The sequence below is a fragment of the Aquarana catesbeiana genome, linkage group LG11 (assembly GCF_042186555.1).
Source record: "Aquarana catesbeiana isolate 2022-GZ linkage group LG11, ASM4218655v1, whole genome shotgun sequence".
Classification (NCBI taxonomy): domain Eukaryota; kingdom Metazoa; phylum Chordata; class Amphibia; order Anura; family Ranidae; genus Aquarana; species Aquarana catesbeiana.
In genome coordinates this window covers 178,449,986-178,473,196 of record NC_133334.1, presented here as the reverse complement: position 1 = coordinate 178,473,196, position 23,211 = coordinate 178,449,986, and the positions used below count along the sequence as shown (strand labels likewise).

Here is a 23,211-nt window from a genome sequence, read left to right as displayed (position 1 = left end):
AGAAACCACACGTGCCCGCTCCTGATGAGTGGCTTAAGCGTAGAGCTACAGATTGCCGTGTATCCACTTGTTTTACCAGTGCTTCAAGCCTTTATGCATTCCGTAGGCTAGTGAGGCCATAGGTCCTGCAGGCCATATCCTTCTAAATATTGGCATATACCTTTACTTTGTGGTGAACCTGGGAATTTTAAATATTCTTATCATATGGACTTACCATTTTATTTATAGTCATTACCGTGTCTTTTGCATACTCGTGTTGTTACCAACATATGTACCATAAACTGCGTTCAATGGGCTTATTACTTGTGTATGTTATTTATCTATGTTACCTGAATCATGTATGTATAATGCAATGTTTAATAAAATTCCCTCTTTTTCACCCCAATATCCTTTTGGTTGTCAAATGCTTCACACAAAGTCCCACATTCTCTGTATATATTTATATACTTTTTTTCTGCATACATACTGTCGGCTTGCAATCTACAACTCTACAGGTTCCCCACTACATCGGACTCGGATACCATCAATGTTCACCTGGACTTCCTAGACCTAGGACCAATTAATATGGAACTATTTACCCCTTCATAATTTTCCCCCTTTTTTTACCCCCCTACCTTGATCCAGTTGGCCCCTATTATACGCTGCACATGCTGCTATCCAGGGGAATATCGTGGCCCCTCCTCTCCCTGGAAGTGAACTGACAGTTATCCGGCCTCGGGACTGCCTATTTTCTCACCCTCTGGAGCTTCATACGTTAACTTCCTATACCTCTTCCTGGGAGCTTGGAGTTCCCTCCCTTATCTAGAAGGTCCAACCTCTTCCTGCCATTCTCTTGCCCCCCTTTTCCTGAACCTCCAGCTGTTTTCGAGCCCCACACCGGCCTTATGATTGTGCAATTGACCTTCAACCTGGTGCCATACTCCCTCGTGGCCGGGTTTACCCTTTGTCAGTCTTGGAGGATATGGCCATGGAGGAGTATGTTGCAGATGCACTTTCTCGAGGTTTCATCTGCAAATCCTCGTCTCCTGCTGGTGCTGGTTTCTTCTTTGTGAAGAAGAAGAGCGGTGAACTGAGACCTTGTATTGATTATAGGGGTCTTGATTAAGAACGCCTACCTGATTCCGTTGATCCAATTTCAATGGAACAAGAAGGCAATCCCTTATCTAGGGATTAACCCGACGGCTTCAGTAGACTGCCTATACACCGCTAATTTCCCCCCAATGTTTCGTAAACTGGGAAATGATCTCACACAATGGGACAACTTGGGACTATCATGGTTAGGCAGGGTCAACTCTGTTAAAATTACCCTATTACCACGCATTCTATAATTATTTAGGTCACTACCCATCCCACTTCCTAGGGATCAAATCAGGAAATTCCAATCCACGATAATCCACTTTATATGGGGAACTAAAGGGCATAGAGTCACCAAGGGGACCCTTTTTCAAACCAGAGATCAGGGAGGATTGTTGGATTGCCGAACCTCATTTGGTACCATCAAGCAGCTCAGTTATCTCAACTCTCTGTCATTTACTCTAAAATAGCACAACCAGACTGGATACATATGGAGCTGCAAGCAATTCCCCAATACACCCTAGACTTTCTTCTCTGGTGCCCTGCCAAAACCAGACCTGCCATTATGGCTCCTACACTGCCTAGGGATGGGCTATCTGTGCTAGTCGAACATGAGTTTGACTCGAACATTGGCTGTTCGCCCGTTCGCCGAACAGCAAACAATTTGGGGTGTTCGCGGCAAATTCGAAAAGCCGCGGAACACCCTTTAAAATTCTATGGGAGAAATCTAAAGTGCTAATTGTAAAGGTTAATATGCAAGTTATTGTCATAAAAAGTGTTTGGGGACCTGGGTCCTGCCCCAGGGGACATGTATCAATGCAAAAAAAAGTTTTAAAAATGGCCGTTTTTTCAGGGGCAGTGATTTTAATAATGCTTAAAGTGAAACAATAAAAGTGAAATATTCCTTTAAATTTCATACCTGGCCGATGTCTATAGTATGCCTGTAAAGTAGCACGTTTCCCGTGTTTATAACAGTCCAAGAGCAAAATGACATTTCTAAAGGGAAAAAAAAAGTCATTTAAAAGCGCTAACGCTAGTGACGGCTATTAATGAATTGTCGGTCCCGACAATACACATAAAAGTCATTGAAAAAAAAAATGCGTGGGGGTCCCTCAAAATTCCATTACCAGGCCCTTCAGGTCTGACATGGGTTTTAAGGGGAACTCTGCGTCAGAATTAAAAAGAAAATGGCGTGGGGGTTCCCCCAAAAATCCACACCAGACCCTTATCCGAGCACGCAACCTGGCAGGCTGCAGGAAAAGAGGGGGAGGGGGAGACGAGAGAGCGTCCCCCTCCTGAACCGTAACAGGTCACATGCCCTCAACATGGGGAGGATGTCCCCATGTTGATGGGGATAAGGGCCTCATCCCCACAACCCTTGCCCGGTGGGAATCCTGCATTGCCTCAGAGGGGGGTGGGGTCACCCGTATACGTCACTGGGAAACCCCGGCGTTTCCCCTTGTCAGAGGGGGCAGGGTCATGTGACGGGTGGCCCCGCCTTCAGCAACATAAGAGCTGTCAAGCTGGCACAGCGTCATTGGCTGGGTGCTTCCGGTGGAGGCAGGATCCTGTGCGTGTTCCTCGTTGGAGATCATCCATCACTGGAGATCGAGAATTGGATTACATCGCTGGAGTAGGAGCATGGATTTATTTGATTACATCGCTGGAATCTCTTTTTTATTTTTAATTTTTTTTATTTTTAATAAAGGACTTGTTCCAAGCCGTCTCCTGTGGTTTTTTAACATTTTGACACTTTCTTTTTGTGAAATGGTAGGGGTACAATGTAGAGGGGAGGGGCCGGGATCTGGGTTTCCCCTTTGTTAAAGGGGGCTTTCAGATTCCGATAAGCCCCCCAACCACAGACCCCCACAACCACCAGGTACGGGTTGTGGGGATGAGGCCTCAACATGGGGAGGACATCCTACCCATGTTGAGGGCATGTGGCCTGGTATGGTTCAGGAGGGGGGGCACTCTTTAGCTCCCCCTCTTTTCCTATGGCTTGCCAGGTTGCGTGCTCTTATAAGGGTCTGGTGTGGATTTTTGGGGGAAACCCACTCCATTTTCTTTTTAAATTTTGGGGCGGAGTTCCCCTTAAAATCCATACCAGACCCTCTATGGATTTTTGGGGGGAACCCCACGCCATTTTTTTTGTTATTTTGGCACAGAGTTCCCCTTAATCTCCATACCAGATATGAAGGGCCTGGTAATTGAATTTTGGGGGACCCCCACACATTTTTATTTTTTTTATTTTGATTGACTTTCAATGACTTTTATGTGTATTGTCGGGACCGACAATTCATTAATAGCTGGCACTAGCGCTAGCACTTTTAAATGACTTTTTTTCCTTTAGAAATGTCATTTTGCTCTCGGACTGTTATAAACAAGCGCTACTTTACAGGCATACTAGAGACACCCCCAGGTACGAAATTTAAAGGAATATTTCACTTTTATTGTTTCACTTTAAGCATTATTAAAATCACTGCTCCTGAAAAGACGGGCAATTTTTAAAACTTTTTGGCATTGATAGATGTCCCCTGGGGCAGGACCCAGGTCCCCAAACACTTTTTATGACAATAACTTGCATATTAACCACTTAAGGACTAGCCTTGTTTTGGATTTTAGGTGTTTACATGTTTAAAACTGTTTTTTTTGCTAGAAAATTACTTAGAGCCCCCAAACATTATATATATATATATTTTTTTTTTCTAACACCCTAGAGAATAAAATGGCAGTCAATGCAATCCTTTTTTTTGCATCGTATTTGCGCAGAAGTCTTATAAACGCACTTCTTTTTTGGAAAAAATTCACTTTTTTTGAATAGAAAAATAAGACAACAGTAAACTTAGCCCAATTTTTTTTATATTGTGAAATATAATGTTATGCCAAGTAAATTGATACCCAACATGTCACGCTTCAAAATTGCGCCCGCTCGTGGAATGGCGTCAAACTTTTACCCTCAAAAATCTCCATAGGCGACGTTTAAAAAATTCTACAGGTTGCATGTGTTGCGTTACAGAGGAGGTCTAGGGCTAGAATTATTGCTCTCGCTCTACCGGACACCGTTTTCATATGCGGGCGCTACTCATGTATGCGTTCGCTTCTGTGGGCAAGCTCGTTGGGACGGGAGGGTTTTAAAAAAAAAAATTTTAAGACATACAGTATGGGCGGAAGTGACGTTTTGACATCACTTCCGCCCAGCAGTGTCATGGAGACGAGCGGGCACCATCTTAGCCTCACTCATCTCCAGGCACAGTAGGGAGACAGACGCGATCACCTGGTCTCTGCCTCCGCTTACCGGAGCCGTCGGTAGCGGCAGAGGCAGAGACCACTTTTATCTGAAAGCCGACCGCTGCAGGAAAACGGGAATACCGAGGTTATGGCAGCTAGCTGCTGCCATAACAACGATATCCGCCACCAAACTATGGATGTACATCGGCGTGCGGCAGTTGGCAAGTGGTTAACCTTTAAAATTAGCACTTTTGATTTTCCATGTTCCATAGACTTTAACGGTGTTCGCGTGTTCGAACAAATTTTTTGCCTGTTCGCATGTTCTGGATGTGAACCGAACAGGGGGGTGTTCGGCCCATCCCTAACACTGCCCAACTCCTTAGCCCTCTGGGATTCCCTCAAAAATAACCAACTCTTAATCTCACATTGCCGCCCGCTCTCACATATTTTTCGAACCCCCCTCTTTCTTTCCCCCATTTCCCTCATTTCTCACTTTATCCACTCTCTTGGGTCCTCTACACCCAAACCACTTCCGGTCACGGCATATGAAATGTGGTGTGGTCAGGTACTGGAGCAGCGGGGAGGGATAACAGTGATATGATATACCAATCACTTGCCACGGCAGAATCTAAATCTCTATAAATGAGGGAGTGGGAGAAAGACCTCGGACAGAGCTGGAGCCTGAGGGAATGGCATAGAGCTTCAGCCTCAGCCTCTAAGGGCATCCTGAACACAACACTAATCGAGGCTAACCTAAAAGTCCTAATGGAGGTGGTATCTTGTTACACTAAGAATCGACAAAATCTACCCGAACGCATCTCCCCTGTGTTTCCAAAATTGCGGACACATTGGGTCGATGCTGCACACATGGTGGGACTGTCCCAAGATCAGAAGACTCTGGAATATAGTATTCCACATCATTAGGAAAATTACGGACAGACCCATCCCTCAGACTCCTCAAACAGCTTTCCTTAACTTCCCTTGCCCAGGGACACCGAAATTAGCCCAACGCCTCATTATGTTCATCCTACTTGGAACTAAACTGACATTTGCCCGAGCCTGGCAACAACCTTCGGTATCCTTCACCTTGGTTAAAAAGAAAATTTCATGGATAATGGACCCAGGAAAAGACAGCAAGCATCCTTTTGGATACTGTTGCCAAACATGATGCTGTCTGCGAACCCTGTGCTAGATACATCTCTGTCACCTCCACCTCCCCTGGATCAGAGTAGGGAAGCGGGTAATAACACCGTCACTGAAGGTACTCTTTTCGCCTCTTATCTTCTTCTCTTTTCTTATCTCTCTCTCCTTCTTCTTTCCTTCCCCTCACTTTTTCCTTTTCTCAAGTCTCACTTCTGACCTTTGCTTTCTTCTCGTTTTGTTTTTTCAAGTTGCCCCACACAGGCTGAAACACAGGACTCTTCCTTAAGGACACAACTGTGCCCCCATCTGTCTTGAGACAGAGAAGCACCAAGGATAGGCCGCCCACTGTGACTGCAGTTTGGCCGACACCTTGACTCTCAGCCTAACTCTTCCTGGTTAACAGACACCCACATATACGACTTCCTCTGCTTCACGACAGACAGTCTGGTGCCCTGGTTGTTGCCGTCACACAGGGTGTACCTACGTCCTTTTTCCTATGGGCACAGTTCTCACCACACCTGTGATCCACAACACGATTACTACAAGTTATTTACCTGAAGCTTGTTGGGTCTCCTGATTCGACTCTAGGATGACCATCTTCACAACCACCCCACATACACTCTGCAATCGATGCTGGTCTATTCTGATGTTTTATATTAAAACTATATCAACCCTGTTTCATGATTTACCATCCTCAGGGGGGATCACCCCCTCTCCCAACACAGCTAGAACCCTTGAGGGGTGCCGGGAGGGGGGTGTCATCTCTTTCTCCCGCTTATAAAGATAAGATAGACACTCCACTGAGGACATGTAGGATTTCGATGTATACTACAACTTCTTTGGTAAATATCATTTGTTATTGAATAACTGTTGCGACTCAACAAGTTTTCCTGTACCTGTGTCAACATGTTGTTTTTGACATATTTAATAAAATATTGAAAAGAAAAAAAAAGAAAAAAATTGGATGAAATGACTCAAAGTGAAAAATATATGATTAAATTCATAAAAGGTTAAAAAAAAAAAAGTTCATAAAAAGATGTGCATAAAAAATGTCCAACTGACAAACCCTTATGCCCCGTGCACACGGTCGGATTTTCAGACGGAAAATGTGTGATAGGACCCTGTTGTCGGAAATTCCGACCATGTGTAGGCTCCATCACACATTTTCCATCGGATTTTCCGACACACAAAGTTTGAGAGCAGGCTATAAAATTTTCCGACAACAAAATACGTTGTCGGAAATTCCGATCGTGTGTACACAAATCCGACGCACAAAGTGCCACGCATGCTCAGAATAAATAAAGAGATGAAAGCTATTGGCCACCGCCCCGTTTATAGTCCCGACGTACGTGTTTTACTTCACCGCGTTTAGAACGATCGGATTTTCCGACAACTTTGTGTGACCGTGTGTATGCAAGACAAATTTGAGCCAACATCCGTCGGAAAAAATCCTAGGATTTTGTTGTCAGAATGTCCGAACAAAGTCCGACCGTGTGTACGGGGCATTATACAAAAGGGAACTGAGTGAAACAAATATGTGAAAAATTCTGTGCTCTTCGTAGGAATTGGACGAACCAAATATAAGGGAAGTTCAGTGCTCTTCAAAACACAGACTTTAATATCCCATCACCACATAGATTCACTTCTTAACAGATAGCAGTAATTTCAAGCATTGGATAATAATCCAACCATGCTCCAACAGACTGGGCTGTAAAAACAAACCAAATTCTAGAAACACCGCTATCAGACACTGGACAATGACCCCACACCTTAAGCTGTAAAAGTGGACCCGGTTTTTCAATGGACGCAGGAATAATGGTATTTTTAGAAAAGCCGATATCCAATCTGGCAGCTCAAGGATGAATCCCAGAGCATAAAGGAAGAAGAGGATAGCCTCATTGCAATATGTTTCAACAAACGGGTACCTTCACATGCCGTACAGAGCCATCACATGCAGTGATATGCAGTCCCATCATCCCCATCCCCTTTACTCCTATACAATTGCATCATCCCCATCCCCTGTACTCCTATACAATTGCATCATCCCCATCCCCTGTACTATACAGTCCCAACATCCCCATCCCCATCACTCCTATACAGTCCCAACATCCCCATCCCCTGTACTCCTATACAATCCCATCATCCCCATCCCCTATACTCCTATACAATCCCATCATCCACATCCCCTGTACTCCTATACAATCCCATCATCCCTGTTTGGCATGTAATGACACTGTACAACATGTAATGGCACTGTACGGCATGTGATGGCACTGTACGGCATGTGATCCTGTAATACTCTATTTACAATGAAGGGAACATTATTGCTATAGGGGTACTAGGTAATTATGGGGGAGCAAAGCTCTGTCCATGTCTGAGGAGCTCTGGGCTTCAGTATGAAAATACAAGTAGATGTGAATGGAAGGTTTCATTGTCTCATATAAAAATCCAGATAGTCAATAAAAGGATTCATTCACAATGTTTAGCTCTGATTTTATTTCATTCTACTACACCAGTAATGCACGGAATGCCTGTGTGCTGTCACTTCCATATGTGTATTCTGCTTTACAAATATATTGTTTTCACTCTGGTAGATCGTAATATGTAGAGGAGATTTACATACACAGCACTATCAGTGACTTCTCCTACCTTAGACACTGACTGAAGTGCTCTTATCTTTGCTGGATTTGTTTGAGATCAGAACATGCTGCAGAGAAGAAGGGAGGGGGGTGGAGGGAAGACGGAGCAGCTATGCTCTGTGAAGTCTTGGGAACAAGCAGAGAGAGGACATCAATCAAGCAAAATGACAGGAAAGTGGGTGGATCCAGACTCCAGAGCCAGACCATTGTCGGTATTACACTGTATGAAAGTCTGTAGATCCTCCAACAGGTATTTCGCTTGATTTTAACAGAATGGGGGCACTTCTGAGAGGGCTGGAAGGATTTATAGATATCAGCAGCTCACATAGATTAGATTTAAGCAAAAAAGGAAACCCATTCTACTTTTAAAGAAGACCTCACCTTCCTAAAGATCTGATGCTGTGTTGGGTACCATACTTACTAACTGTATGGTGGGAAGGGGAATCCCCAGAAGTAAGGCACATGGTGTCTGGAGGTGCATCGTAATAGGCCGCAGGAGACACCTTTTATTTAGATTGATGGGGGGCAGGTCATGGAAGATCTGCAATTTAATACCTTTGTATTCAAAACTGTATCTATTTCTGATACTGGAGAGCAAAGTTTCTTTTGCTATCATAGTAATGGAATTTCACTATGAAAAAGGTGACTGGGTTCATTCTTCAGAAAATGTTACACACCACACCCATAAATCAGGTGTAATGTGTAACATGCTCCAGACCTTCCCCCCGTATTTTTTATAAGCACTGTAGTAAGCACTCAGTTTCCTCTCAAAGCTAATGGCATAAAGCATGCAGCCTTTGTTTACAAGTGGGATTGATGTGACTGGTCACAGTGATCACACTGTACAGGGTCAATTTCTGATCACTGTATCCAAGGGACACAGAGATCAGAGTTTGCCACTACGTGCTCTAGAAGCTGCTCTCAAATGGCTGATGCAGAAGACTATGTATATATGCCGTCCCACATCTACAAACCTCCTGTTCGGCCAATGTACTGTACATAAATGGTTTAAAATCAATTGTCTTGATTGCTAATAGGATTTTTGGTCATATTTCAGGTTGTTAGTAAAAAAAGATGTGTTCTGTCAGTAAATTTTACAGGTTTTGCAAGGGACTGGCAAAACCATTGCACAGATCAGGTGAGTATAACATGTTTATTATTTTAAAAGAAAAAACAAATTGACTATACAATCATTTTAAGCCCATCCTCAATGCATAGCTGCTGAAAGATGCATGTGTATCCACATTAGAGCTGTGTCCAGGCAGCCCATAGAAATGGATGCACACTCAGCGCTGACAAAAACACACTTGCATATCAAAGTTTGTAGGCAGGAACCGGGTGCATATATCTGAATACAGAGCCTCTGTGTTGCCATAATGTTCAAAAATGCTTTACATACTGGCACATTATGGAATAAACTACCTGGGTGGCAAAAATTTTGAAATTAGCCTAGCAGTACACCTACATTTTAATAAAGTTAAGTTTGCATATTGAGATACCTGGCGGCAAGGATGATCTTTTAAAGGATCTTGGCAGAGTGAATGAAAAATGACGAGGTTGCTGTGAAGTTTCTGGCTGATCACTGACACTTTTAGATTTTTTCTTGCATTCCACAGAGAGTCGGTCTTTGCAGTGCTTGTGGCAGGTAACACTACATGCTGTGGAAAAAAAAAAGTGTATTTTAGTTATTAAATATTTTATACTATGTATATTTATGTATTATTCTCCTTGGAAGTTATGTTTTATTGGCATAGAGCATTTACTAGACATGTGCAATTCGTTTAGCTCCGAAATCGTTTAACGAATTTTGAGAAATTTGTTAATTCGGAAATATCCGAATGAAAACCCGTTTAACAAATTTTTCTGAATATTCGTAAATTTGAATATTCGTAAATTCGAAAAGTCTGAACGAACTATTATTAACTTAACTATTACAAACTATTAAATTATAGGTATTGGAATTACCTTTCAAATTTAGCTGTTAGTAAACGTAACGAATACAAATTTATCTAAAGTTACAAATTATCTGAAATAACGAATGCCGTATCTAAACGAATGGAACGAAACAAATTAATAATAAACAATAATAATAATAATATTTTATTATTATTATTAATTAGTTCCGTTCCATTAGTTTAGATGTGGCATTCGTTCGGATAATTTGTAACTTTGGATAAATTTGTAGCCGTTACGTTCACTAACTGCCAAATTTGAAAGGAAATTCCAATACCTATAATTTAATAGTTATTAGTTTGTTCAAATTTTCAGATTTTCTTTCTTATTTTCAGATTTTCGCATCTTCGAATTTACGAATTATGATCATAACGAGTGAACTGAAAAAAAAAAAAAAAACACGAATGAATCGAAAACAAAAACGAACACATTTTTTGGCAGTGCACATGTGTAGTATTTACAGTAATTATGTTTTTTTTTTTTTTTTTTTTTTTTTTTTTTACACGGTTTAATTTCTATACACTATATATCATAAACACATGGGAAAAAAAAATGGTTTCTTCTGTTGTTGGTATAGTCCCAGCAGTATAATAAAGTTTATAGCAAAGAGGTACCAGATAGCAGCAGAGGTTTCTGGCCTGTCTCCAAACTCACACAGGTATAATCAGCAGCAACACGGTTGCTAATTGTCTGTTTTATATCCATAAAACACTGCAGAAATTGTAGCCAAGGGCGGCGCCAGATGTATGGCCCAACAGTCCATCCACTAACATAAAGCCAGATGATTTATTTTCCTGCCACCGCCAGCTCTAGTGGTTGGTTGCTAGGACTGCCTGGCAACCTAGCAGCCAACCACATACTTGCTCCACCCCCAACAGTCGGAGGAGGAGGACAAAACTTCCTCTTCCAGAGTCCGGAGCTGCTGCCAGTGCCCCACCTCCTGGTTTTCACGTGTAGCTGAGGGCTGCACTTACAGTCTGAGCCCACTCTAAGTGCCCTGTAGCATGCCTAAGCCAGCCCACAGTGCCCTACAGCCTGCATAGAAAAGATACAGATATAGGAGGGGAGTGTGACTGGGGACCCTTTAGTAAGGGGGGAGTGAGGAAGACACTGATATAAGGAAGAACTCTGCAGACTCTGGTGTGAACAGTTACTATGATGTAAGGGGTCTCTGGTCATCAGTGCCCCCTTACATCAGAGTTCTCAGTGTCCCCCCTTATATCAAGGTTCCCAGAGCCTCTCTTACATCAGAGTCTGCAGTGTTCTCCCTTACAGTGTAATGAGTAACTGAACTCTGATGTGAGGGCTCAGTTAAACACTGTCCTCCATGCAGAACCGCTGTCTGCTGTGTGTCCGACCACCTTGGAGCTGTGTGCAGGCAGCCTATAGAAGCAGATGCAAATGCAGCGGCTGCATTTTCATCTGTGCAACCAATCGCGGTGCACATGTCAAATTTTGACATACAATTGTATCGTGCAGCTGCTGCATCTGCATCCACTACTATGGGCCACCTGCACGCAAATCCAAGGTGGAAAGACACGCAGCAGATAGCAGCTCACCATGGAGGGAATGCAAAGGACTTTGATTTGAAGGGGGGGGGGTTGACCTCTGTGGACTCTGATGTAAGGGGGGACTCTGCAGACTCTAATGTAAAGGGATACTCTTTGGACACTGATTTAAATGGGAACTCTGGGGACCTTGATGTAAGGGGGAACTCTGAGGACTCTGATGTAAAGGGAAACACTGGGGACTCTGATGTAAAGGGGACTCTGGAGACACCGAGAATCTTGGCACCCTGATGTATAGGGTACTGGTGGGAACTTTGATGTAAGGGGGGGGACTCTGCAGACTCCAATGTAAGGAGGATGCCATTTTGTCTGTTACTTATCCTGGCAACTGCACTCTATACATTAGGTTTAACATTATGTAGTACTGTCCAAGGTGTTTATTGTCTCAACAGTTGCTAGTTTTCATGAAGTTCTTCTTTAACCACTTGCCGCCTGCCCTATTACAAAATTATGGCGGCAAGGTGGTTGGAATATCCTGACTGGATGTCATATGGGGTGCGCACCATGGCGATTGGGGATGACGCTTGTCCCTCGGACACAGCACATCCCCGATCAGGGTAAACAGCCAATGAAATGGCTGGTTACCACGTGATCGGTTGTGTCCAATTACAGCCGGTCACAAGTATAAACATTGTGGCGGTTTCCAGTTATCTCTCCTCACACACCGATCGTGTGAGGAGAGAGAAGGAGAGATCTGAGATCTGTGAGTGAAACATTTTATTACATTTACTGTCTACACAACACGCCCCCCCAATAAAGAGAACCTGTCACAGCCCATCTGGATCTGTCACAGCCCATCTGTCACACAGGCCGCCATCAGCACCGCCATTGGTACCATCTGGATCTGACAGCCCATCTGTCATGGCCCATCTGTCACAAAAGCCGCCATTGGTACCATCTGGATCTGATAGCCCATCTGTCACACAGGCCCACCATCAGTACCGCCGCACAGTCCCACCATAAGTACCGTCACACAGGCCATCAGTAACCTGTCAGTACCGTCACACAGGCCCACCATCGGTGAGCTGTCAGTAGCACCACCAGTTCCGTCACACATGCCAAAGGTACCACCATCATGTCTAAAAGAGTTTACACAGCCGAGGAGGCATACAACATCCTTACCATGTCGGATGATGAGAGCAGTGGGGAGCTCCCATCATTCGATTCTGGTTCGGAATACGAGTCAGTTGAGGGTAGTGAATCGGAGTTGATGTAGGCAAACAGGGGCTTTGAAATCATTGACACCTCGTCAATAACAATGATCTCCGCATTTGACAGCTGTGCCCTCAATTCATCTATTAGATTTCCAAGTCCTTGGTAGGGTGGCTTCAAGCTTCTTGGCAACTTCAGCAGAGAATGCAAAGTGTTGCCTGAAATGTTGAAAGCTGCTGTTCCTGTAAATGCAGTTAGTAAAACGCTGGGCATGGATATGTCTGCTTCCTCACGTAGTCTGGTAAGTTTACAGAGTATCTTTGTCGCCTCAACATAGATGCACTTTATCAGGTGTGATTTGCCTGTCCCTGCACCACCAGTGACAAAGTAATAGAATGGGTCAGGATTTAGGCCACGCACACGGTTATTGCACCAGTCACAAACTGAGTAGAATGTCTGAGCTTGTGTCCGGTTAAGGTTTCTGTACATTTTCCGAAGGAAATCAGGGCACATTTGTGGGGCGTTCACAGTAAGCGCAATTCCACCTGTTTGTTTGTGACGTGTATACTCCGGAACATCATCTTGTTCATTCTCATGAAGTGGCTCCCCTTCTTTGCGTTCCTCTATACATTCCAACCTATCCAACTCAGCTTCTGGGGCAAAGGTGTTCCAAGCATCTTCAACAGGGCCGTTTTTTACAAAGTCATCCAAGACTTGTTCCACAATTTTGTTGTGTTGTTCGAACTTCTTTTGGTTGCTGGTAACAATTGCAGACACTGCTCAGATTGCTTCTTCTCCTGGTAAGCTCACACAGGCGCCTTTGTAAAAATCCTGGTGTGTTGGGAACCTTACAGTTTTCAGTGATGACTCTGAACGGTGGGGGAGGTAGAGTTTAAGCAGTCTGCCGTAGTAGTTCTCGGGGTCCTTCTTCTCTGAGAAGAGTGCGTACCTGATGATTGCAGGCTTCCCTCTCGTGCGTTTTTGAATCATTCCCATTTCATTCAATAGGCTGACACGCTTGCTGTCTTCCTTCTGCTTGCCATAGACAACCCTGTAATGGGATGCAAAGTCTGCCAGACACATGGACTCAAACTCTGGTGTTTCGGGTCTGGCTCTATATTTGTCGACAAAACTCGTCATCCACACATTAAGAGAATCGGCTGGTTTGTTCTGCAATGCACTGAGCGGGAGACTCATTTTCAGTGCGTTGTCACCAGTTGGCAGAAAAACAACCTCACGTGAGCAAGACTTCATTTTCAGGCTGCACGTACGGGCCACAGACTCCTGGGCGCTGACCTCTCTGTGTTTTGAATAAGCCTGAAGAACCTCTTTCATTTCTTCTCGTTCTGTCGCTGTTTCTGGGCTCATTTCTTTGACTATTGTTTTGACATAGTCACTCAGCTCCCGTTCTGGCTTGGATATGTAGGACAACATGTACATGATGCAACCATACTCATCAAGAATGTACTGGATGTCCATGTTGGCGTTCCAGGCCGTCAGCAAATGTGGATTGTAGTTGTTCACCCAGCAGTCCTTGACATCACGCTTCATTAGAGTCACGCTTGAGGAGGTCAATGCCTCAATGTACGAGTTGTACTGATTCAAAGTCATATCACACTGTGCCAGTAGCTGTGACATGTCTTCAAGCTGCACTTTTGGGTTATTAAGCAAATCCCAGACTGGTTTCAGTTTGTTTTTGGCTGCTTGTGGTTTCATTGCACAATCTCCTTGTTCTTCTGGCATCGGGTAAGTTATCCTCGTTTTTCTAATAGGTGGCTTTGGAAATCCAAATCTGCATACTCTGTTACCTTTCTTGCATGATTTTGAATGAGATCTGCTGTGCATTTGAAGTTCTGTTACAAATCTGTGAAGTAAGGCCTGTTTGGCTTCATCAGGCAGCTGGCATGAGATGTTATGATCTATAAAGGCACACACCTTGTCATCACTGTCTTGTCCAAATATAGGAGCTCCTGCTACCCAACAGAGACAATGTATATGAGGGCTCCCTCTTGCCTGAAATTCAACCCGGTAAAAGTAATCGATAACTTCACCAATTGGCTGTGCAGGACCCAACAGCAGCTCTCGCATCAGAGCATCAACCCGTTTGTCAAACATGCGCATGGTGGTCACTGGGTTGCCTCGAAGAATGTCACACTTTTCAGCCCAGTCTAGCCCCGCAAAATCCACCTTTTGACCTTGTTGTGCCTTTATTGCCGTTATTACCTCTGGCCATCTGAATTCTGCAGCAGAGAAGGTAAGAAAAAATGTTGGCTTACCCAATTGTCTGACCATGGCTAGCAAATTCTTCAGATTTTTATCCCAGTAAGCTGGACTCCCTCTCAGTGGTTGCATGAACCTTGTGGCATCTCGGTTTCGCACCAACCTCTCAACCTCGCACTTGTCCTGTAGCAGCTTGTTGGATATTTTCCGTCCATCCCTGGTATTGGGTTTTCCTTTCCTTAACTGGATGGACATGCTGCTTTTGGCCATGTGTGTTTCTGTGACAAACTGCGCAAAGAAGAGGTAGCTTGTGTCTCTTGCAAAACGAGTATCAACACAAAAAAGCCTTGCATTGAAATACATGCTCGGGGACAGTTTGACTTGTCTTGCCTGGTCCAATGTATTCTGTCCAGTAGGGAACTGAACAGGGAAAGCCATTGCCTCAAGCCTAGGAACTTTAAAGAAGCTGACAGGTGTGTTTCCTTGTGCAGGTGCAATGCTGAATATTCCATCACCGTGTGTCAGTGCTTCCTCTCCAAGGTCAGATGGCTGCAAACAACTGTCTAGGCCAATTCCAGGTCTTAGTGTATCCTTCTCATCCTCTGCATTGGGAGGTTGTTGGTCATGGCCTTCCTGTTGCTCAGAAGCAGCCGGTAAACATGCAGACTGTACCTCTGATGGATCACAATTTTCAATGCGTTCAAGTATCTCCATCATTTCAGTTTCGTCACAACTGTCGAGTTCCATCCCACCATCATCATCATCAGCGATTGTCTCATCCACTCTAATTGAAATGTCACTGTAGTCGGGGTGTGTGTCAATGAGTTTTGACAGACCTGCTACTACATTTCCCATGTTGACATTATGAAACAGCTGGTGGCCTTTGTAAGTCAGACGTCTTTTCAGCTTCACTCTGTGTAAATGGGATGTGCTGTGCGATCTTGGTAGAGTATTGACCGTGGTTTCCACCTCGGATGGCACACACACTACAGCGCCATGTATAGCTGCCTGTCGACCTTTGGGAAGTGTGATGATCTTGGCAAATGGCAGTATTTTGACCAAAAGTTGTCTTTCCAGCACATTCAAATTGCAGAGCTCTGGGGGAATGGGCGCCAGCTCCATGTTGTTAGCCACAGCGATGGAAGATTTGTGTCCTGCTTTTAAATGTGAGTCACAGTTGTGACAAATCCATTCTTTGGTCCTTTCATCTGGTACGGTGCATTGTTCAGGTCCTTGACAGTGATTGTTGCACACATGGACATATTTCCCTGTCAAACAGGCAGCAAAAATGTGTAGATTCTTCTTGTAATTGCTGTGAATGCAATGTTTCACTTGGTTAGGGAAAAGGGTGCGATGACACATCGTGCACACAAATGTTGGCCCAGCTTTAATGCATTCATGGAAAGTGGATATAGCTGTCTGCATTAGGCTGTTGTCCACTGGTTGACTGCATTCCCGCATGACACGAGTCCATCGTCTGTATTTCATTCTTATTTTGAAAGCACATTGCATCTTATGGGTTATGCGAAAATCTGCTTGAGTGTGACGCTTCATTTTCATGTAACTCATGCAATGTTGCAAGTGACGTTTTCTGAAAGCAGGATCATTATGATATTTTCTGGTGATGTACTGCTTCTGCTTCAAGTTGAATTCAGCATTTGTCGCATATTTTCTGGTGATGTATTGCTTCTGCTTCAAGTTGAAATTGGCATCTGTTGCATATTTGCGAATGATATATTGCTTCTGCTTCAACTTAAAATCAGCATCTGCTCTGTATCGGCTGGTGATGTATGTCCTTTTCTTATTGGTGACAGACATCTTTGTAGCCTTGAAATCACGCCTTCTTTCATTTCTGTGCCTTGTCTTCAGTTTTTGTCTTCTCTGTGCATTTAATTTGGAAAATGCCTTACTGTCCTTCCATATGCCCTGTGAGGATTTTGCATCAAGTGACCGTGGAGAATGCTTGCTGGCTGGGAATCCAGTGTGTGTTGCATCTTTGGTCATCTGTGTCACTTTGTTCTCAACATGCTTTGCATTATGTGGTTTGTCAGATTGCACCGGTGGGGACAGCAAACCATCTGACAGACGTCTTGCACGATGAAATGAGACTGGCATGAAGTCATACTGCAGTCCATCAATAGGGCCTCTGGTGTCTGTAAGGAGCAATTCATACAACTTATAAATCCTTGCCCCCATATCACTCAAATGTGTAAAAGTGATCATAACAGCTTTTCCTTTTCCAGTGGCAGGAAGTCCATCCTTATTTCGACTATGAGAATCAAACAGTCCATATCTCCCAGACTTGTCTCTGAACAATGCAATGCAATATGGCACTACTATAAAAAGTGCATGTGTAACATCTGCATTGAGGCACTGAAGTCTTGTGGAGAGGTCAACAAACCAACCTTGGTTGTCACCGTCTACCGTGGCTCTCATACATCCCGATAACACTGGAGATTTAACAACGTTATACTCATATTTGTCAGTGTTGAGTCTGAGGGGCAATTCTTCCATTGTCAAGTGCTGATGCTGATAGACATTTCTTTGTTTTAGCTGTTTTATTGTTGAGCCATACAAGCTGTTGCCCTTCTTCAGTATTTGATCAAGATCACCCTTTCTCACATCATCAAGCTCACTGTGGTATGCCAAAAATGTCAGAGCCATGCATGTACACTGTTTGTTCCTTAACCTTCCATAGCCATGATGACCCTGATGAAATGATGCCTGCACAGAAATCTCACTTGGTACACATGGTTCTTGCATGCCATGGTTTTCAGAAGTGCCCATCACACTGTCACTGTGCTCTTGAACTTGACATTGAGTTGAACATGAAAATGACACCACAGGTTCACTATGTACCTCCTGTGCACATTCACTGTCACAAACCTCCATATCCACTATGCTGCTGTGGGGCTCCGGATCCAGTGTAGTCCAGCGTATCTTTGCAGCTTTAGATCTCTTTCCTTTAGATGGCATGATGATATTTGTGGAAGGAGCTATAATTCCCCTCAGAGCTTTGTTTGAAGTGCTATAATTCCCCTCAGAGTTGTGTGGGAGGAGCTATAATTTACCTCAGAGCTGTGTGGGAGGAGCAATAATGCTATAATTTCCCTTAGAGCTTTGTGGGAGGAGATACAATTCCCCTCAGTGTTGTGTGGGAGGAGCTACATTTCCCATCAGAGTTGTGTGGGAGAAGCTATAATTCCCCTCAGAGCTGTGTGGGAGAAACTATAATTCCCCTCAGAGTTGTGTGAGAGGAGCTATAATTCCCCTCAGAGCTTTGTGATTTTTTTTTTTCAAAAATGTTTTATTTTTTCAAAAATGTTTTATTTTTTTCCAAAAATGATTTTGTTTTGTTTTTTTTTGTTTTTTTTAATGATTTTTTTTTTTTATGATTTTATTTTTTCAAAAATAATGTTTTTTTTCCAAAAACAACATTTTTCAAAAATGATTTATTTTTTTTTCAAAAATGATTTTTTTTTTCAAAAATGATTTTTTTTTTTAATTTTTTTTTTTTCAAAAATGATTTTTTTTTTTACATTTTTTTTTTTAATTATTTTTTTTTTCAAAAAATATAGTAGTAGTAGTAGTATAGTAATAGCACACCAATCGGGAACAATCCGCACATTTCAGTATATTACTGTTTATGTAGTTCAAAAGCTGTGGGAGGAGTTAGGGTGGTATGATCATGGGGTTGTCAGCTTTTGTCACCTCCCACTCTAATTTTGAACATTTCGCCATTCATTCCTATGGGACCAATTTTGCCGCAAAAACGACGATATTTCGTGAACCATTTTGCGAAAAAAGTTCCACAAAGTAATAGCACACCAATCGGGAACAATCCGCACGTTTCGGTATATTACTTGTCTCTGTAGTGTAAAAACTGTGGGAGGAGTCTACAAGCATTATCAAGTCTAGCAGAGGAAGGTATGACTACATGCAGTTGGGGGATCTCAGCATCTTGTGTTTACAACCACTGTTTCCTAGCAACGCTCATGCCCTGTTTATGCTTCCCAAATACTGCTCAATACACAATACACAGGAGAATGATAGATGTAAAAACTATGCAGTCATTCAAATGGCCGTATTTTAAAAACTATAAATCCTACAGTGAAGATCACGGTCGCAGTTTAGAAATTGCCCTTCAAATTTGAAGGGGCTAGAGTGTAGTTTCAATGAATGTCAATGGACGGTGTGAGTTGCAAACAAATGGTCATATTGTGAAAACTATCAGGACTATGGCTTAGCCGTGGACATGTTTAGTGGCAGCAGGGATAGCTGAACGTTTTGATATAAGATTTGTGTAGGTGGGCTTGAAAATGAGGGAGTGGCGGCAGTTTAGAAATCATGGTCTGATTTTTCAGCTTTTGTCAACTACCACTCTAGTTTCCCATTCATTCCTATGGGACCAATTTCGCCGCAAAAACAACGATATTTCGTGAACCATTCGGCGAAACGTTCCACAAAATAATAGCACACCATTCGGGAACAATCCGCACGTTTCGGTATATTACTTGTCTATGTAGTGTAAAAACTGTGGGAGGAGTTAGGGTGGTAAATTTGGCTATAATAATAATATATATGTGAGATAACAGTAAGTGGTCTTGCTATGCAAGAACACTTAACTAGAAAAGCTACAATTTCTGGGGAAATTGTGAAAGTGTTCTTGCCTCTACAACTGGAGTGGGCGGAGTAACTGGGTGGGGTGGAGTGGCTTGAGTAACTGTGAAAAGTGTTAAAAAGCTTAATATTTAAAAAGTATAAATAGTAGTAAAAAAGTTCCATCATTCGCTGAAAGAGCTGAACATTTTTTTCAAAAGTAATTTTAATTTCAAAAATGAATTTTTTTTAATCAAAAATGATTTTTTTTTCTTCAAAAATGATTTTTTTTTTCAAAAGTAATTTTTTTTTTCAAAGGTAATTTTTTTTTTCAAAAATGAATTTTTTTATTTCAAAAATAATTTTTTTTTCGAAATTATTATTTTTTTTAAAGTAATTTTTTTTTCAAAAATAATTTTTTTTTTTCAAAAATAATTTTTTTTTTTCAAAAATAATTTTTTTTTTTCAAAAATAATTTTTTTTTTTCAAAAATAATTTTTTTTTTTCAAAAATATTTTTTTTTTCAAAAATATTTTTTTTTTTTTTTCAAAAATGATTTTTTTTTTTTCAAAAATTATTTTTTTACTTTTTTCAAAAATTTTTTTTTTTTTTCAAAAATATTTTTTTTTTTACATGGGGCGGTCATAATGTTTTGGCTGATCATGGGGTTGTCAGCTTTTGTCACTTCCCACTCTAGTTTTGAACATTTCGCCATTCATTCCTATGGGACCAATTTCGCCGCAAAAACGTCATTTCGTGGACCATTCGGCAAAACATTCCACAAAGTAATAACACACCAATCGGGAACAATCCGCTCGTTTCGGTATATTATTTGTCTCTGTAGTGTGAAAACTGTGGGAGGAGTCTACAAGCATTATCAAGTCTAGCAGATGAAGTCACATGCATTTGGAGTGTCTCAGCATCTTGTGTTTACAACCACTGTTTCCTAGCAACGCTCATGCCCTGTTTATGCTTCCCAAATACTGCTTCATCAAAACTGCCCCATCAGAATTACCCCATCAAAACTGCCCCATCATATTCCTCTATTATAAATCAGTACATGGTGTGTCTGTCCCCTCCCCCGGGCTCTGTAATCAGAGCTGAGATGCTCCAGCCACCTTCCCCCCTGTGTATAACAGAAGCTTTGGTAACCATGGCAACAAAACAAACACTAACAGTACACTCTGATTAATGGCTAAAATTTCCTGAAATGACCTCTAAACAAATGGCCGTATTTTACAAACTATACATCCTACAGCGAAGATCTTTATATTGTGAGAATCACAAGACCCAGACCTAGATTTTGATGTATAGTATGTCTCTGAAATATTAAAAATGAAGGCACGGTCGCAGTTTAGAAATTGCCCTTCAAATTTGGAGGGGGCTAGAGTGTAGTTTCAATGAATGTCAATGGACGGCGTGAGTTGCAAACAAATGGTCATATTGTGAAAACTATCAGGACTATGGCTTAGCCGTGGACATGTTTAGTGGCAGCAGGGATAGCTGAACGTTTTGATATAAGATTTGTGTAGGTGGGCTTGAAAATGAGGGAGTGGCGGCAGTTTAGAAATCATGTTCTGATTTTCCAGCTTTTGTCATCTCCCACTCTAGTTTCCCCATTCATTCCTATGGGACCAATTTCGCCGCAAAAACGACGATATTTCGTGAACCATTCGGCGAAACGTTCCACAAAGTAATAGCACACCATTCGGGAACAATCCGCACGTTTCGGTATATTACTTGTCTATGTAGTGTAAAAACTGTGGGAGGAGTTAGGGTGGTAAATTTGGCTATAATAATAAGAATAATATATATGTGAGATAACAGTAAGTGGTCTTGCTATGCAAGAACACTTAATAAATATGTGAGATAACAGTAAGTGGTCTTGCTATGCAAGAACACTTAATAATAATAATAATAATAATAATAATAATATATATGTGAGATAACAGTAAGTGGTCTTGCTATAGAGGAATTTTGTGTGTTGCATGAAATTTAGATAGCAATATGTGCTGCTTTATAATAGGATGCAAAGTTAGGGAAACCAAAGCCACATCTAGTTTTAGGAAGGAATAAAGTGTGTAAGGATACGCAAGGTTTAGAGAAATTCCAAACAAATGAAGCAGCTTGATTCTGAATTAATCTAAGATAATGGGCAGGGATTGGTATCGGAAGAACTCTAAAAAGATACAAAAGTTTGGGCAAAAGTGTCATTTTTATTGCACTAATTCTTCCCAACCATGAAAGTGGTAGCCGAGTCCATTGTTTTAACAAGTTTGTTGCCCTTCTTAAGGTTTGAGGATAGTTAGCTGAGAGGAGGTCAGATATGGAGGCTGAAAGATTGATTCCTAAATATGGGATCGATTTCTCAGCCCAGGTAAAAGGAAGTGCTAATTTAGCAGGATCCATTTCCATATTAGTAAGAGAAATATTTAAAACCAGGCTTTTCTCGTGATTAATAATGAGACCCGAGAGGGCAGCAAACTTGTCAAGAATAGGTAAAAGATTGGGCCTTGAAACTTGTGGGGACGAAAGGAATAACAGAATATCATCTGCAAAAAGACAGAGTTTATGTTGGCGTCCTCCTATTTCTATACCAGTAATTGTTGGATTAGATCTAATTAGTTGGGCAAGGGGTTCTATTGGTAGGGCAAACAAAAGAGGGGAAAGAGGGCACCCTTGCCGTGTACCTCTTCCTATTTTAAAGGAATCTGATTTGTATCCAGGGTATTTTATGTATGCTTGTGGATTATCATATGAAGCACCAATCCATCTCATGAAATACGGCCCGAAACCCCACTTCTGAAGGGAATAAGTTAAGCATGACCAGGAAACGGAATCAAAGGCTTTCTTGATATAGAGTGAGAGAAAGCAGGATGGGATGCGGTGAGTTTTAGCAATATGGGCTAATAAGACTGCTCAACGGATGTTGTCATTGGCTTGATGTGTAAGCATAAATCCTAATTGGTCGCGGTGTATGAGGTTACCAATGATTTTATTGAGGCGATTAGCTAATATTTTTGCTAATATTTTAATATCAAGGTTTAAAAACGATAGTTTGAACAGGAGGATTCAGCAGAATGGGGTTTTGGGATCATGCAGTTTGCTGCCGTTAAAGATTCCTGTCTGAAGAATTGGCCCTCTAATAGAGTATTGAAGGCGTCTACCAACATGGGGGATAATGTTTCTGAAAAGGTTTGATAATATAAGGCTGAGTCTCCATCAGGCCCAGGTCTCTTGTTCCTTTTTTAATTCTTTAATTGTTTTGGCCACGTCGTCAACTAATATGTGTTAGTCGAGTTTTTTTTTTTAGTCATTGGCTAACTCGGGTAGATGTATTTGAGAAAGGAGGGTGTCGGCTGTTTTAGAGCAGAAGTTGTTAGTTGCTGTGTATAAGGAAGCTAAGTGAGAGCGAAAATAGCGTACAATTTTGACAGGGTTACAAGTGTAGGTATTTGTAGATAATTTGATCCTAATTGGTTTATTAAATAATTTTAGGGCTTTAGCCAATAGGGTGCCTGTTTTATTAGATTTCATATAGAAGGTGTGTTTAGATCTGTTAAGGGATTTTTCTGCAGATTCTGTAAGGAATAAATCATATTCCAGGTGTGCTTTCTCCAATCAGGTTTTATTAG

At 42.0% G+C, this 23,211-nt stretch overlaps 1 protein-coding gene across 6 annotated transcripts in view; it reads right to left on the bottom strand.

Annotated features, from left to right (window-relative positions):
• The window catches only part of RASGRP2 (RAS guanyl releasing protein 2), a 1,629,940-nt gene that overhangs the window by 315,066 nt on the left and 1,291,663 nt on the right, over positions 1–23,211 (bottom strand). For all 6 annotated transcript variants that reach the window (XM_073605066.1, XM_073605065.1, XM_073605067.1 and 3 more), the window contains one exon: positions 9,584–9,742. In XM_073605066.1, coding sequence (XP_073461167.1) covers positions 9,584–9,742 — 159 coding nt within the window. The remainder of the gene's footprint in view (positions 1–9,583; positions 9,743–23,211) is intronic.